The sequence below is a fragment of the Mauremys mutica genome, chromosome 7 (genome assembly GCF_020497125.1).
Source record: "Mauremys mutica isolate MM-2020 ecotype Southern chromosome 7, ASM2049712v1, whole genome shotgun sequence".
Taxonomy (NCBI): Eukaryota; Metazoa; Chordata; order Testudines; family Geoemydidae; genus Mauremys; species Mauremys mutica.
Window position 1 is genome coordinate 123,646,882 of NC_059078.1, and position 17,899 is coordinate 123,664,780.

Below are 17,899 nucleotides of genomic sequence, written 5' to 3' on the forward strand. Positions count from 1 at the left end.
CACAAGTTTAGGAAGTTCACAGGAGGCATGACTCACATTCTGGAGTAACAGCCTGCAACAGAATTTTACTCTGACCTTACACTGAACAGAAGGGAAATGGTCTTAGACTACTTATTGCCTCTTAGCCACAGGTTGGGAAGAAGAATATGATAAGGTTAAAATACCAAAGCCAAGCAGACAATGTTGGGTTTTTTGGTTTGTTTGTTTTTTTAAAACAAACACTCACTCAGGATTTGCATATCCTTGAGGGCTTTTTGGAAGTCAGTTTAATTGCTTGAGTTTATTAACATACTTGTAATGGGAACAAACATGTGGAGTGGCCTTAGTACCATATACCTGTCTCCTGGAACAAACTTTTGTGGAGTTTCCAATTAAGCACGTCAGCTAACAAGTTAAATGACAACAACAACAACACTGCAATAAACAGATTTCCCACTGTAGGATTTGTCTATATTTAAATTTGTTATTTGATGCCAGTATCCCCCCACCCCACCTCACAACTCCTTTGGCAGCCTTGTATCTGAATGATTATGCAGTACCTGATCCTGCAAACTGTTCTGACAGACAAACCCCTGCACCAATGCAGAGCCCCACACAGACTTCCGTAACTCTGCACAGGATGCCTGCACACAGCTAAGCGTACCGGACCACAACCTTAGATTGTAAAGCCTGTGCTGCAAAGAGCTATTTTCTTCATGGCTGTAGCATTTCTGATGCTCTTTTGGGCATTACATATACAAAGCTACAAGTGTGACTTAACTGCCAAAAAGAAACTATTAGAGAGACCAGGTGGATGAGGCAATATATTTTTCGTTGGACCAACTTCTGTTAGTAACAAGCTTTTGAGACACACAGAGCTCTTCCTAGGTCTGGGAAAGAGTTCTGTGTAGCTCAAAAGCTTCTGTTCCCCACCCCGCAACAGAAGTTGGTCTAATGAAAGCTATTACCTCACCCACCCGGTCTCTCTAATAAGCTGGAACCGACACAGCTACAACTACACTGCCTACAACAAAGAAACTATTGACTAATAATCGGTTATAGAAAAGGTTCCCCAACCACAGATTCAGATCACAAGGATTGCCCATGCCTAGGGACACCAGTGACTATTTCCACTCAACATAGCTGGGCTCCAATCAAAGGACAGTCATGTCCTGTTATGCAAGAAGCAACCACCACATTTAAAACAAAACAAAAACAGAAGAGACCAAGTTACTTGGGTTGCCTTATGTATAGGAAAACAGGCAGATGGATTGATGTGGAGCTTTGCTACATTTGGTTCTCTGAGGGTATGGCTACACTGGCGAGTTGCAGCGCTGGAAAGCCTCCACCAGCGCTGCAATTAGTAAGTGGCCACACCTGCAGGGCACTTCCAGCGCTGCAACTCCCTGGCTGCAGCGCTGGCCGTCCACCTCACTCAGCATGGGGAATAAGGATTCCAGCGCTGGTGCTGCAGCGCTGGTCAAGTGTGGCCACACACCAGCGCTGTGATTGGCCTCCAGGGTATAAGGTGTATCCCAGAATGCTTTTATAAATTACTCTCTTTGTTTTTTTATGCAGCCTCTCTTTGTTTTGTTATGAACGAGCCAGATTGGAGCTCCGGTTGCTTATCTAAAAAACAAACAGCTCCTGTTTGCTGTGATCATCTGTACCTGGCTGTAAACAATCAAATGAGAGGCAAGCAGGGAGGGAGTGAAACAGCGGGGAGTCGTGTTGGCTGCAGGCTGTTTGCAATTAAGAGTTAAGACTAAGGGGTCAGAAACATGTTCTGATTTTTCAATGCAGGAAGCTAAACACACAGTGTTGGCTCCAAAAATCCCCTCTCTCTTTCCCCCCGCTCCCTGTCACACTAGACCCCACTCCACCCCCCTCTTTTGAAAAGCACGTTGCGGCCACTTGAACGCTGGGATAGCTTCCCATAATGTATCACTCCCAACAGCGCTGCAAATACTGCAAATGTGGCCACACACCAGCGCTGGTAGCTGTGAGTGTGGCCACACACCAGCGCTGGCCCTGCACAGCTGGATGACCAGCGCTGCAAACCGTAAGTGTAGCCATACCCTGAAAGAGAGTCAGAGAAAAATGGCAATGTGATTGGTGTGTGCTTGACCAATAAGAATTTGAAGACCAATACTGATCTATATGGTGTGGTTAGACGTGGGGAGCAGGAGTGAGTGAATCAGCAATCAAGTAGAGGTCAAACTACTTACTAACTGCAAGCTTAGTCATGTTAATCATTTGTAAACATGGAACAAATACTTCCCTATTTGAAAAGGCACCATTGTTGATAAAGTTCCTTCAGCAAAGGATCTAGGGCAGGAGTTGGCAACCTTTGCGAAGTGGTGTGCCAAGTCTTCATTAATTTAAGGTTTTGCGTGCCAGCGATACATTTTACATTTACAGGGGCTGGCGGCCGGAACCCCAGACTGGCAGCGGGCTGAGCGGGGCCGGTGGCCGGGACCCCGGCTGGCAGCAGCGTGCCATTATAAATCAGCTCATGTGCTGCCTTTGGCACGTATGCCACAGGTTGCCGATCCCTGATCTTGAAGAAGCTATAGAAATGGAACTTTTTTTTAAAAAGGAGAAACCATGAACACACAAGTACATTTACCATAGAAACCACTAACATGCTATTGTAGGCTATATTTGAATGGAGTTGTAAGCCAGAGAAAATATACACGGAGAGTTCATGCTGAGGGTTACGTTTTCCAGGATTTTTGCTGCTCAAGTAAAGATATTAAAAAAGATGAAATTCACACTATTGAGATAAGGTTTCTCTGCCATTGCTACAAAGACCACCCAACATTACTACAATTGAAAGAGAAAAAAATGTGCTTGGGGTTTTTCCGAATTAGCTTACTTCGTACCTTTTGATACTATTAGTTTCCTCAGTGCCCCATTTGTTTGGGCAGGCCTTTCCCACAGCAGCAGATGTGAAAACATTCTTCTCAATACAAATAAGAGATTTAAATGTAGCCCCTCAACAGCTGGCTAGGAAACAGATTTAAAAGTAGTTTTGTGTACTGACTATATTTCCACCCCACCTTAAAAAATAAAGGTTTCCTGGACATTGTGTTTGTGTCTCTTTAAATAGGTATGGGTAGCAAGAGTGACAGCTATTTGATTCATCCTGTTAAGCTTAGTAAACTATGGAAGACCACCATACTTAAGTCAAAGTGGCTTTACCAAAAAAGTCACAGCAGAGATACATAAAGCAGTAGAAAAGGCTTCAGTCCCCAGCATTTGGATGCCAAGGAGACAGCCACCTCAGAGCACATAATCTTACTTAATTCCTTTGGCTTTCAAGACAAGACGCGTTCTCTCTGCAAACGGACAGAAGCGCATGCTGTAGATACGGATCAGTCCCTCAGGCACAGGGCCTGGAGCAGTGCTTCCTACAAGAGACGTGTTACACAGGTTTATTCTACGCTCACACCTGCAAAATTACAGGCTTCCTCTTAACAAGAGGCTAAAAATAAATAAAAATAAAAATAGTGGCCTGGGGAGGAAACAAAACGGGATTCTGAAAGTAGCCCTTGCTCTTTGCAGAGCTTAGAGCACTTAATTCTGCCATCATGGTAACAGTGCTTCTCCTGCACCGGTGATCACCCCTCATCCCCTGAGGGGACTCCTGGAGAGAACAGGACTGTATTACTTTGGTGAAGGCCCCGGGGTGAATCAGCTCTCCAGTGCAGTACAGTATTAGACATTGTGCATTTATAGAGCTGCTGAGTCGGACGGTCTCCTGTGTTTTGCCCAAGTGGGAAGCAAAATATACTAGCAGCCTCACAAGGGCCAGAGATCCAGGCCTGGGGGAGGGATCCAGGGAACAGTCTCCCCAGGTCTGAGCAGAGAGCGCACACACAGACCCCGCGTGCAACCCACCAGACCTGGGGGGGAGGGGGGGAGAAAAAGGCACCAGGGTGCAATGGCATTAGCCCCCCCCGGGAGAGACAGACGCAGGGCGCAAGGAGAGAGCGGAATTCGGGGCCCCAGGGCTACAGCCATAAAGGCGGGGCTGGAGGGTGCAATGCGTAACCCCCCGCCCGCCCCCGGGGGAATCCCAGGCGGGAGCTCCCCCGCCCGCTGCAGACACCCAGCCCGGGGGCGGCGCGCGGCGCTCCAGGGAGCCGAGGCGCCCCCAGGCCCGGAGACGGAGCCCCGCTCCGGGCCGATGCAGGAGGGGAGCCCCCGGGCCAGCACCCACCTTTCCCCAAGCTGCGAGCGCGCTCCCCAGCCATGGCGAGCGCGGCACTCTCGGGGGAGGCTCCGTCACCCGGGTCGCTGAGCTCTGCCCGCGGGCTGCATGCCGACACCCGCCCGCCCGCCTGCTTAAGAGCCAAGGCTCCTCCGGCTCGATCCCTCCCCCTGGTGCACAGCGAGCCAGTTAAAGGGGAAGGAGCTGCAGAAACTGCCCCTTTTCCACACCCCAACCAGGTAAGGGGGCGGGGAAGCAGCCGATTCATCCCCCCCCTCCTCCAATCGCTAGGCAAGGGGGGAAGCAGATTCACACCCTCCCCCCACCACCAAGTAAAGGGGGGGAAAAGAAATATCCAAGGTAAAGGCGGAGGGGACGCAACCCACAGGCCCACAAAGAGCAGAGGGAACAGGAGTACTTGTGGCACCTTAAAGACCACAAGTACTCCTGTTCTTTTTGCGGATACAGACTAACACGGCTGCTACTCTGAAAAGAGCAGAGGGTTGCCTTATTCACAGAGGAACTGGTGCCCGTCAGTACTGGAGACAGCAAGGGGGGATTGGTCCTGCTTTGAGCAGGGGGTTGGACTAGATACCTCCTGAGGTCCCTTCCAACCCTGAGATTCTATGAATCTATTAGTCTAGTTCTGTCTCATGTGTTTATTTGTTGCATGACCTTAGGCAAGCCACTTTGCCTCTCCTTGACTTAACTTTCCCATCAGTAGATCAGGGCTATTAATGCTTATCATGTTTGTAATGTGCTGTGAGATCCTTAGCTGAAAGGTGCTTCCTAAAAGTCAATGCCATTGGTCTGTATGTATTAAAGAAGGTAGCTGAAGCACCAGTATGGCTGGGATATTCAAGACAAGCTTGGCTCAGGCTTTAGTGGCAGTGAATAGTTCCATCCAGACGCAGGAGGTCAGAATGGATAACCCAATGCACACCTCCCATCTATTCCATACCCTGCTGATGCTGACCCCGTCACTAAGAGACACTGGTAAACTGGTTTTAATTTCCTTTACCCTGTTCTGTCTATGACAAGGGAAATCAGCAGCAGCTGACTTTTCAGGTTAAATGGGGAACCCAAGGCAAAATTCCTGTATTGGTTACATCACTGCAATGGAATAGATGCACTGGCTTTCTGGATGGGAAGCACCACTGATGCTTCCAGCAGCCTGTGATGCAGATGGAACCCTCCACTTCAAGATGAAAATAAAAGAGGGAGATAAATAATCTAATAAAGGAGGGGGCACAATGGGTGCTGGGCTTCACATGATTGCTATCTTGATTGCTGTTGCTGCACCTAGGCCAGCTCCTTGCTGAACTCCTGGAACTTGTTCAATGCATGGTTATGGTGAGTCCATCTGACACAAACATAAAGCAAAGCAGGCCTTGAATGTGCACGAACTATGACGGGGAGAGAAAGACAAGGCAGCGTCACATGATGCCAGTTCCTCAGCAGAACACAGAGGTATTCACCATTTTCCCTACCCTCTCAGGGTAAAGACATTTGCAGCCAGAGTGTGCCTGCCCCTTATGTGAGTGCAAAATAAAGTTGAAGGAGGGAGTAAAGAGCCTTCCCCACCATGTTACTCAGGCAAGGGCCAGCCAGAAATGCATTCCCTCTGGTAAAATGAGGCACAGGTGAAATCCCGGCTCCTGGGGCACTGTGACCCTGCCCTCAGTTCAGAGGTGTGCCTATTTGACACAGTCTAGTTCTTAGCATGCACAATGGGGCTATCAAAACTCCTGTTTTGTTTTGCCATTGACCCTAGATTTGCCCCCCTCAGCCCTTGCATGATGATCAATATCTCATCTCTCCTGTGGCCAGAGCATAAGAGACAGTCAGTAGTGAGGTAATCAGTGTCTGCTAACAGCATGAATTTATACCTTATCAGCCTCCTACTGTCAGTAGTTTGAACCCTTAGGTTGGCATTGAACCAACTGCCTGAATTTTTGCTAAGTCATTGTTGCTGTCTAGTTATCTAACTTTACTTCAAGGAGTGGTATGTATGATCAGGGAGTGGCATGTACTGCCCAGGCATGTCGTGCACTGGACAAACACAACCCATGCACCTCCTGTTTCTTGCCAACACTAGAGGCAAGAAACCTCGACAGTGCTTACCCTGGAGATTCTCAAACACCTAATGCCCCAGCTACCAAAATTAATTATTTCTCAGGGGACATTTCTGTTTCCCTCTGAGTGCCCTTATTTATCACATCTGCCTCTGACAGGGCAAGGGTTAAATAGGGATCTCTCACTATCCCCTTTGGTTATGGAAGTAGCGACTTATTTGAATAATCTGGTGGAGTGAGATGCAAGGAGGAGGGGTTCAGTAAGTGAGGAGGACACAGGCAGTCTGGTAAACCATAGCTGGTAAGCCAAGGGAGGACAGGTAGGATCCTTATACACAATGCAACACCAATAAATCTGCACATAATGTCCTCTGTCCAAATGCATTGATGACCGCATCCAACACTGGCACCCCGGGGAATTTAGTATGGTATGTGACAGACCTCATAGCCTGGGAGCTAGAGCCATTTTAGCCTCAAGTCTGAACACTAAGACAACTCCCTGGAACCCTATCATCAAGTCTCAATAGAGTGAGCACAGTTCCTTGTCCTCAGGTATTATACAATTTACTGAGTGATCTATATGGACAGTATCATGGCACTATTGGCAAGGTACAATTTTGCCTTACTGACCTTGGGTAGAATTTCCACTGTCTCTCCGCCACTGTTGTGCAGTATCCTCTGAGCTCTTCGTTAGTGCCCTCGACCACAAAGACCACTCCATTTCAATAGTGTTATGCATAAAGTTTTAAAACACTGTAGGATGAAAAGGCCCATTGCATTATATATAAAGGGTTCACCTCCATACAGAGCAGAAGGACAACATAGTGAAGAATCTGTCTACAAGGCAGGAGCAGTCTGAGTCCATGCCAAGTGCAGGGACAGAATTCAGGCCAAATGCCCAATATGGATGTAAAAATATTAAGCAGTTGGCATTAGTCTTACCAGTTAACCTGCCTTAACTGTTAACCCCTGGGCCAGCTGGCAGATGCTCCAGCCCTGGCCGGAGCGGCCCTGGCCCCAGACACCCCAGCCCCAGCTCCAGACACGCCAGCCTTGGCCCTTTAATCGATTAACCATTTAAACAAAATATTTTAAATCATTTAAACTGTTAACTTTTTAAATGGTATTTACATCCCTAGTGCCCGATCTGGATAATGATTAATTCCAGGGTTTGGACAGTACACGTATAAAATGTATAGCTCAGCATGACTTTGCAATAACCATCAGTTCATGTTAGTTTTCACTGTGAATGGCAAAGGAATGTTTCTGGCGCCTAATCTGACTCCTATCTAGGAATGAGGTCACACGCTGAAATAGTTCTATCTGGTACATAATACAATAACTCCTCTGCTTAGCAACACTTATCACATCACCCCAGTGCTATTCTCTGCTCCCACTGAATAAAATCCAATTTGGGGTCTCTGTCCTGATATTCAGAATGGTCCATGGGACAGGTCACTGTTATCCTCTGTAGCCACAGAGACAGTGTCCTCCCAGGGCACCACTGTTTCATAGGAACAATTAAACTGTTGACCAATAGCAGGAGGCTTCTAAGACAGGTGACAGAACTTTCACAGAAGCCGGACCTAGCTCAGTGGTTCTCAAACTACTGGTGACCCCTTTCACACGGCAAGCCTCTGAGTGCGACCTCCCCCCCATAAATCAAAAACACTTTTAAAAATATTTAACACTATTATAAATGCTGCATGTGAAGTGGGGTTTAGGGTGGAGGCTGACAGCTCGCAACCCCCCCCCCCACACACACACGTAATAACCTCACAACCCCCTGAGGGGTCACAGATGGTCCCCCAGTTTGAGAACCCTTGATCTAGACAGTGGGATGCTCTTAATAAGAATGGCCACAGGGCACACCACTTCAGAACTAAATAAAAAACTAATTTTGATCTAACAATAAATCTCCTCAAGAAGCTCTTCACATACACAGAGGCACAAAGCACTGTTCATGATTTATCATTATCTCTTGTTCACTTGCTATGTTTTAAAACAAAACCTATGAAGCTAATACATGCAATCTCATGATTCCAGCATGGTCATCCTCATCTTCCACCATGTTCTTCCACTATCAGCCAACCCTTGTTCCTATTTGGATTGTAAGTTCTTTGGGACATGGAACTTGTACTGTTCACTGAACATTCTGAGTGCCAGTCACACAGCACTGTAGGCAAGGTAGAGATTTGACCTGGTGTCAATGGCCAGAATTTGCACTCTTTCCACCACTACTGTACAGTGTCCTGTGTGCACCTCCTACAATAAGCCCTCAATCTTGTTTGGGGTGCCTCAGTGCAGGCACAACACAGATCATTAATAATAATAAATAATAACAATAATACACACAAACATCAAAAACCCTATAAACTAACCATTCTGCTTCTGTGAAAGAAAAGAGATTGTTACTGATACTTCTGTCAAAATACTTGGGAGGTGCTCAAGATGCTACAATGATGAAAGCCACATAAATATGTAGATAAAGATTGCAAATCTATCTATCCATCTAGTGGTTCATTTTTTCAGCAGCTACCAAATTTTTCCAAATAAAATTCCCCTGGATAAAGTATCTCACAAAAGGAGAATGTTTTAAGAGAACTGATGTAATTATCTATCTAGATGAACGGCACACTAAATACTTCTCTGAATCAGAAGGAAAGCAGCAAGTGTGCATGTGCCTGCTTGGAACAATAATCAACAGTGTTGGAGGAGAAAGAAAGCCACTTCTGCACACTGGAGCTATCCTGTTCCTGAAGGAAGCAAGAAAATATTAGCAGTGCGTAATAATTAGCCAGGTTATAATGCAGGTGGATTTGGGGTCTCTGTCCTGATATTCAGAACGGTCCATGGGACGGATTACAAAGATACTTCCTTCAAACTGCAGTGAATGCTGCTTGAATAAGGATCAGCCTCAAAGTCACTTTTTGATTGATTTATTGCTAAAGTTCTTGGAAGGGTCCCCCCTCCCCACAATTGCTAACCTAGTACATGGGCCTCGCTGTATAGTCAGCAAGGAAATAGGGAAAGAAATAGGGTTATATCTTTGGGCCAAATCATTATGTATCACATTCATGACACATAACTGACTGCCAGTCATCACTGAGCTCCAGCATGAAAAAAAATGCATCACCCTCAGTACACAGGAGGGCTGGAGGAAAGGGGGGAGGCTGGTGAAGGTGGGAGAAGGACAGGGGTAGAGGAGTGAGGGCAGAGGTAGGCTGGGGTTGATACTAGATGGGCATTGAGGTGGGGGTTGATTGATACCAGTGGTGTTGAAGTGGTAGAGGTGGGTGACTGATATCAGGTTGTTGCGGAGGAGGGGATAGCTGATGGCTGGTAAAGGTGAGGGCCAGTGGGGTTGCTATCAGATGAGTGGTAGAGATGGGGGCAGGGGGTTATTAGAGCTCACAGGAGACCAGATTACATATCACAGGGAAAGAATAGGAGGGACCAAAGTGCACCAATGCTCAAGGCCCTTGCAACAGCAAGAAAATGAGTAAGTGAGATGTAGCTATAAATCTGGCAAAAGACCAGCACCCACACACAGGGCCAGATTAACTCTCCTGTGTGCCCAGGGCTATTAGATTTTGTGGGAGAGTGGGCTCAGGGCTGGGGATTGGGGTGTGGGAGGGAGTGCAGATCCAGCTGGGGGTGGGGTGGGGCCAGGGATGGGACGGGGGTGACCTCAGGCAGCTCCTGGTCGGTGGCACAGCAGGGCTAAGGCAGGATCCTTGCCTGCCCTGCTCCCCGAGGTGGCTGGCATATCCCGCCCCTAGGCAGAGTGGCCAGGCCGCTGTGTGTGGTGCACGCTGCCCGTGCCCGCAGGTGCCACCCCCTGCAGCTTCCATCGGCCATGGTACCTGACCAATAGGAGCTGTGGAAGCGCACAGATTCCCTGGATGCCCCTCGCCTAGCGGCTGCAGGGTCACATCAGCAAGCCGGCACTCACAGCTCCAGCCCCCCGGGGTGGGGGCACTGAGGCTCAGGGACCAGTGTCCAGCCCATGGCATGGAGACTTGCCATGGACCAGATGAAAAAAAGCAGCAGGCCACATGATCCGGCCCACAGGGCTGCAGCCCCTAAAGTCCCTGCATTAATCCAGCCCTGCCCACATGCTGCAGAGGAAGGCCAAAAACCTCCAAGGTACTGCCAGTCTGACTTGGGGGGAAAATTCCTTCCCAACCCAACATATGGTGATGAGTTAGACTCGGAGCATGTGAGCAAGAACCAGCCAGCCAAACAACCAAGAGACAGAATGCTCGGTACCACCTCAGAGCACGGGCCCACCCCCTTCCATGAACCATCTCCAGCTACCACCATCTCTGATGCTTCAAAGGAAAGTTTAAAAAAAAAAAACCACCACCACACACAACACAACCCAGAATACACTTAGGGATGGGGGGAATCCCTTCCTGATCCTTGCAGGTGTCTGGCAGTGGCCCTGAAGCATGAGCTTTTAGGAAGATGTAAACTAGAAATGAGCCCCAGCACTGCTAAGCCCTGCCATCTTCCATCACAAGCAATCTCATCATACAATTGCATTCATACTTTTGTCCAACTAGCTCTTAAAACTAATTTAAGTTATTTGCCCTCACAACTTCTATTGGAAGGCTGATCCGGAACCTCACTCCTCTGAAGGTTAGAGGATTTACTGAGGCATGTGGGGCAAAGTATTCATTTAGATGTTAGACCATACCTATATTTATCTTTAATCTCCTTCCCCAGTTGGACTCCATAGCAGCCCAAACAAACATCCTTCCCTATTCACTTTTTATTTATATAACTAACAGACCATTCAGTGTCCTTAGCAACAGCTGATTCAGCTTCACTTTTAGCCATTCTAACTTTATTCCTACATTTTCTAACCACCAAGATGTAGCTTTCTTTGCGGTTTCATTTAATTCCCTATAGGCTCTTCCTCATTCCCAGTAGGCTCTCTGGTTACTCCTGCTAAACTTTTTGAGGTGGTTATTCATCCGGCTGGATCTCATGCCTTTCCCAACAAGTTTTTTTCTTTGCTTGGGTTGCAAATTTCCATTTCTGTATAGAAATTCCAAGCCTCCTCTGTATTTATTTTCTTGAGCTCTTCAGCATGGTTGACATCTTTCATTCCCTTGGTTTCCCAAAGGCAGCCCTTTTCAAATAAAAAACCACAGATAATCAAGTTTTGATTATTCTTCCATTTAATTTAAACTAAATCAACTCATAATCACTTAATCCAAGATTATTTCCTATAAACAGCTCTTTTATGATGGCCTCACTATTTACCAACACCAGGTCTAACTTGCATCATTTCTTGTTGATTTGGTGATGATTTGAAGAAAACTCATCACATCCAGCAATCACAGGGCCCTACCATTATAATTTGCTGTGAAGTTAAAGTCTCCCATTATGGCACAATTCCCCATAGTATTCATTGCCATAGTATTCATTGCTCTAATATTATTATTGCATTCTCTAGCCATACCCAAGTGGGATCTTGGGGATCTATGGCAGACCTCTGTCCCCATAACCCCTCTTTTACAATCTAAAGTGATTTTGACCCAAACTGGTTCTGTTTTGTCCACACTATCAGCTCCTTATTTCTCAGCTCTGCTGCTACGCAAAGCTACCTTGCTCCCATAGGAGTGGCTAGTAGAGAGGAGGGCAGATGTTGGGGTCAAGTGCCAGGCGGGGAATAAAGGACAAAGACCCAGGGCTCTAAGCCCCACAGTAGAAAGCCCTAACAGCCTCTGCCTCTCTCTCTCCCAATACTGCACTGGCCCTTTAAATGCCAACCCATCGCTCATTGGCTAAACTCTCTGCTCTCGGCAACCAATCAGCTGCATGTTCGGAGGCCGGTGTGCGGGGGAAGCACCGCAAGAGCCAATGGCAGAGGCTGTTCTTGTTCCTAGGAGACCGATGTAAACGGTGCGGCCGCGGAGCCGGTGCTGCCGGGGTTGGGGGCGATGGAGTCCGACGAGGGGAATGGGGAGAACAACGGCCGCCGCCGCCGCCGCGCCAGGGAAGCCGAACTGGAAATGAGGTGGGGGAGGAGGCCGCTCATAGCCCGGCCTGACAGGTCCCGTAGCCGCCTGTTCCCCGCCCAGCCCCCGCTTAACCGCGTGTGCCTCCCTGAGCCCCGCCCCCTTCATCCCAGTGCCCCGCCCAGCTCCCCCGTAACCCCATGTGCCTCCCTGAGCCGCCTGTGCCCCGCCCCCTTCATCCCAGTGCCCCGCCCAGCTCCCCCGTAACCCCACGTGCCTCCCTGAGCCGCCTGTGCCCCGCCCCCTTCATCCCAGTGCCCCGCCCAGCTCCCCCGTAATCCCATGTGCCTCCCTGAGCCGCCTGTGCCCCGCCCCCTTCATCCCTGGGCCCCGCGCTGCTCCCCCGTAACCCCACGTGCCTCCCTGAGCCGCCTGTGCCCCGCCCCCTTCATCCCTCTGCCCCGCGCAGCTCCCCCGTAACCCCACGTACCTCCCTGAGCCGCCTGTGCCCCGCCCCCTTCATCCCAGTGCCCCGCCCAGCTCCCCTGTAACTCCACGTACCTCCCTGAGCCGCCTGTGCCCTGCCCCCTTAATCCCAGTGCCCCGCCCAGCTCCCCCGTAACCCCATGTGCCTCCCTGAGCCGCCTGTGCCCCGCCCCTTCATCCCATTGCCCGGCCCAGCTCCCCCGTTACCCCATGTGCCTCCCTGAGCCGACTGTGCCCCGCCCCCTTCATCCCAGTGCCCCGCCCAGCTCCCCCGTAACCCCACGTGCCTCCCTGAGCCGACTGTGCCCCGCCCCCTTCATCCCAGTGCCCCGCCCAGCTCCCCCATAACCCCATGTGCCTCCCTGAGCCGCCTGTGCCCCGCCCCCTTAATCCCAGTGCCCCGCCCAGCTCCCCCGTAACCCCATGTGCCTCCCTGAGCCGCCTGTGCCCCGCCCACTTAATACCAATGCCCCGCCCAGCTCCCCCGTAACCCCACGTACCTCCCTGAGCCGCCTGTGCCCCGCCCCCTTCATCCCATTGCCCCGCCCAGCTCCCCCGTAATCCCATGAACCTCCCTGAGCCGCCTGTGCCCCGCCCCCTTCATCCCATTGCCCCGCCCAGCTCCCCCGTAATCCCATGAACCTCCCTGAGCCACCTGTGCCCCGCCCCCTTCATCCCAGTGCCCCGCCCAGCTCCCCCCTAACCCCATGTACCTCCCTGAGCCACCTGTGCCCCGCCCCCTTCATCCCAGTGCCCTGCCCAGCTCCCCCGTAACCCCATGTGCCTCCCTGAGCCGCCTGTGCCCCGCCCCCTTAATCCCAGTGCCCCGCCCAGCTCCCCCGTAACCCCATGTGCCTCCCTGAGCCGCCTGTGCCCCGCCCACTTAATACCAATGCCCCGCCCAGCTCCCCCGTAACCCCACGTACCTCCCTGAGCCGCCTGTGCCCCGCCCCCTTCATCCCATTGCCCCGCCCAGCTCCCCCGTAATCCCATGAACCTCCCTGAGCCGCCTGTGCCCCGCCCCCTTCATCCCAGTGCCCCGCCCAGCTCCCCCATAACCCCATGTACCTCCCTGAGCCACCTGTGCCCCGCCACCTTCATCCCAGTGCCCTGCCCAGCTCCCCCGTAACCCCATGTGCCTCCCTGAGCCGCCTGTGCCCCGCCCCCTTCATCCCAGTGCCCCGCCCAGCTCTCCTGTAACCCCATGTACCTCCCCGAGCTGCCTGTGCCCCGCCCCCATAATCCCATGTGCTCTGCCCAGCTCCCCTGTAATCCCAGCTCCCCCATAACCCTATGTGCCTCCCTGAGCTGCCTGTGCCCCGCCCCCTTAATCCCACATGCCTCCCTGAGCCACCTGTGCCCTGCCCCCTTAATCCCATTGCCCTGCCCAGCTCCTCTGTAACCCCATGTAACTCCCTGAGCTGCCTTTGCCCCGCCCCCTTAATCCCAGTGCCCCGCCCAGCTCCCCTGTAACCCCATGTACCTCCCTGAGCCGCCTGTGCCCCGCCCCCTTCATCCCAGTGCCCCGCCCGGCTCCCCCGTAACCCCACGTGCCTCCCTGAGCCGCCTGTGCCCCGCCCCCTTCATCCCAGTGCCCCGCCCGGCTCCCCCGTAACCCCACGTACCTCCCTGAGCCGCCTGTGCCCTGCCCCCTTCATCCCAGTGCCCCGCCCAGCTCCCCTGTAACTCCACGTACCTCCCTGAGCCGCCTGTGCCCTGCCCCCTTAATCCCAGTGCCCCGCCCAGCTCCCCCGTAACCCCACGTGCCTCCCTGAGCCGCCTGTGCCCCGCCCCCTTCATCCCATTGCCCCGCCCAGCTCCCCCGTAACCCCATGTGCCTCCCTGAGCCGCCTGTGCCCCGCCCCCTTCATCCCAGTGCCCCGCCCAGCTCCCCTGTAACTCCACGTACCTCCCAGAGCCGCCTGTGCCCTGCCCCCTTAATCCCAGTGCCCCGCCCAGCTCCCCCGTAACCCCACGTGCCTCCCTGAGCCGCCTGTGCCCCGCCCCCTTCATCCCATTGCCCTGCCCAGCTCCCCCGTTACCCCATGTGCCTCCCTGAGCCGACTGTGCCCCGCCCCCTTCATCCCAGTGCCCCGCCCAGCTCCCCCGTAACCCCACGTGCCTCCCTGAGCCGACTGTGCCCCGCCCCCTTCATCCCAGTGCCCCGCCCAGCTCCCCCGTTACCCCATGTGCCTCCCTGAGCCGCCTGTGCCCCGCCCCCTTAATCCCAGTGCCCCGCCCAGCTCCCCCGTAACCCCATGTGCCTCCCTGAGCCGCCTGTGCCCCGCCCACTTAATACCAATGCCCCGCCCAGCTCCCCCGTAACCCCACGTACCTCCCTGAGCCGCCTGTGCCCCGCCCCCTTCATCCCATTGCCCCGCCCAGCTCCCCCGTAACCCCATGAACCTCCCTGAGCCGCCTGTGCCCCGCCCCCTTCATCCCAGTGCCCCGCCCAGCTCCCCCATAACCCCATGTACCTCCCTGAGCCTCCTGTGCCCCGCCCCCTTCATCCCAGTGCCCTGCCCAGCTCCCCGTAACCCCATGTGCCTCCCTGAGCCGCCTGTGCCCCGCCCCCTTAATCCCAGTGCCCCGCCCAGCTCCCCCGTAACCCCATGTGCCTCCCTGAGCCGCCTGTGCCCCGCCCACTTAATACCAATGCCCCGCCCAGCTCCCCCGTAACCCCACGTACCTCCCTGAGCCGCCTGTGCCCCGCCCCCTTCATCCCAGTGCCCCGCCCAGCTCCCCCGTAATCCCATGAACCTCCCTGAGCCGCCTGTGCCCCGCCCCCTTCATCCCAGTGCCCCGCCCAGCTCCCCCATAACCCCATGTACCTCCCTGAGCCACCTGTGCCCCGCCACCTTCATCCCAGTGCCCTGCCCAGCTCCCCCGTAACCCCATGTGCCTCCCTGAGCCGCCTGTGCCCCGCCCCCTTCATCCCAGTGCCCCGCCCAGCTCTCCTGTAACCCCATGTACCTCCCTGAGCTGCCTGTGCCCCGCCCCCATAATCCCATGTGCTCTGCCCAGCTCCCCTGTAATCCCAGCTCCCCCATAACCCTATGTGCCTCCCTGAGCTGCCTGTGCCCCGCCCCCTTAATCCCACATGCCTCCCTGAGCCACCTGTGCCCTGCCCCCTTAATCCCATTGCCCTGCCCAGCTCCTCTGTAACCCCATGTAACTCCCTGAGCTGCCTTTGCCCCGCCCCCTTAATCCCAGTGCCCCGCCCAGCTCCCCTGTAACCCCATGTACCTCCCTGATCCGCCTGTGCCCAGCCCCCTTAATCCCAGTGCCGCGCCCAGCTCCCCCGTAACCCCATGTGCCTCCCTGAGCCGCCTGTGCCCCGCCCCCTTAATCCCATTGCGCAGCTCCCCCGTAACCCCATGTGCCTCCCTGTGCCGCCTGTGCCCTGCCCCCTTAATCCCATTGCCCCGCCCACCTCCCCCGTAACCCCATGTGCCTCCCTGAGCTGCCTGTGCCCCGCCCCCTTAATCCAAGTGCCCCACCCAACCCCCCTTAATCCCATGTACTCCCTGAGCTGCCTGTGCCCCGCCCCCTTAATCTCATGTGCTCCGCCTCCAGTTCCCCCAACCCCATGTGCCTCCCTGAGCCGCCTGTGCCCCGCCCCCTTAATCCCACGTGCCTTCCTGAGCCTCCTGTGCCCTGCCGTTTAATCCCATATGCCTCCCTGAGCTGCCTGTGCCCCGCCCCCTTAATCCCACATGCCTCCCTGAGCTACCTGTGCCCCAACCTTTTAGCCCCATGTGTCCTGCCCTCAACTCCCCCAACCTCCATGTGTCCTTCCCCCAGCCCCCATTCATTCTCATGTGCCCCACCTCCAGCCTGCCTTAACTCCCATGTGCCTCCCTGAGCTGCCTGTGCCGTGTTCCCAGCCCCTCCCTCCCCCGTTAACTCACATGTGCCCCATCCCCAGCTACACTATTAACCTCCTTGTGCCGTACTCTCAGTACCCCCAACCTCCATGTGCCCTCACCCCCAGCCCCCATTCATGCCTATGTGCTCCACCCTGAGCCCCTCAGTACCCCCATTCACCCCATATGCCCTGTCCCTGGGCCCCTCAGCCCCCCATTAGCCCTGTCTTCAGCCCCACTCATTAACCCGTGTGCCACACACCTGTATTAACTCCTAGGTGTTCTGCCCTTAGCCCCCATTGACCTCCATGTACCCAGCCCCCCATTAGCCCACATGTACCATGCTTTCCAAGTTCCCCATTAATCCCCATGTAGCCTGCCCCCAAGCCTCTCATCCCTACTCCATTAACCACTATGTATCCCACTCCTCAGCTGCACCCCAGGCATTAACCTCCTGTAACCTGCCCCTGAGCCTCTCAGCCCCACCCCATTGATCCTGCTTCTGAGCCCCACAGCCCCCTTGTTAACCACATGTACCCCACCCCTTAGCCCACCATTAGTCCCTATATACCCCAGTCCCTTCAGCGCTTCCCCATTAAACCTCACGTACCCCACCCCTGAGACCCTCTTCATTAACCCCCATATACCGCAAGCCCCTTTAACCCCATGTACCCACAGCTCAACCCCCATTAACCTCTGTCCTACGCACAACTCCCATGTGCCCCATTCCTCCTACATTCCCTGGAGCCACAGTCCATTAACCCCCATGTACTTCACCCCTCAGAGCCTGCCACCCCACCCTCAGCTCCTATCTCACCTGCTGACCTCCCCATCCCTGAACCCACATACTCAATCAGTTCCCCTCTCCCTGGCTCTGCCAGTCCCTTAATTTGAAGAACAGAGATTTGGGATTTTTTGATCCCCACAGACACTACAACATCCTTTTTGGCCTTGTGCAAAAATGAGTTACAGTCAAATTAATTTATTGCACGTGTATATTGGTTGAGATTTCCAACCAATTTCCAAGGGATTTACACACATTTTTCTGTTTAATGGAAAATAAGTGTTTAAAACCGCTTTATTGTTTTGAGTATCTGAGCCATTGTGTCTACCGCTACTGATATTTGGAAGCAGAGCCTGCAGTTAGCTGCAGCACTTATTGGAGGAGATAATCATTTAAACCTTTATCATCTTCTCTCTCAAAAGCCTCACATTGCAGCCACACGCCTTCTGATCCTCAAATAGTAATATTCCTGTCTCTGAAGCTGGCCAGTGCTGTTCCCATCTTCAATCTGAGGAGATCAC

General features: G+C 53.0%; 2 protein-coding genes across 4 annotated transcripts in view; one reads left to right on the forward strand and one right to left on the reverse strand.

Annotated features, from left to right (window-relative positions):
• The window catches only part of GSTO1 (glutathione S-transferase omega 1), a 16,010-nt gene extending 11,651 nt beyond the window's left edge, over positions 1 to 4,359 (reverse strand). The window contains exons 1-2 of the mRNA XM_045023256.1: positions 4,205 to 4,359; positions 3,284 to 3,392 (exon numbers count right to left, since the gene is read on the reverse strand). Of these exons, the coding sequence (XP_044879191.1) occupies positions 3,284 to 3,392; positions 4,205 to 4,238 (143 nt within the window). The 5' untranslated portion in view covers positions 4,239 to 4,359. The remainder of the gene's footprint in view (positions 1 to 3,283; positions 3,393 to 4,204) is intronic.
• Positions 4,360 to 12,209: 7,850 nt separating this feature from the next.
• CFAP43 (cilia and flagella associated protein 43) overlaps positions 12,210 to 17,899 on the forward strand; it is an 84,953-nt gene continuing 79,263 nt past the window's right edge. For all 3 annotated transcript variants that reach the window (XM_045023861.1, XM_045023862.1, XM_045023863.1), the window contains exon 1: positions 12,210 to 12,301. In XM_045023861.1, the coding sequence (XP_044879796.1) occupies positions 12,225 to 12,301 (77 nt within the window). In that variant the 5' untranslated portion in view covers positions 12,210 to 12,224. The remainder of the gene's footprint in view (positions 12,302 to 17,899) is intronic.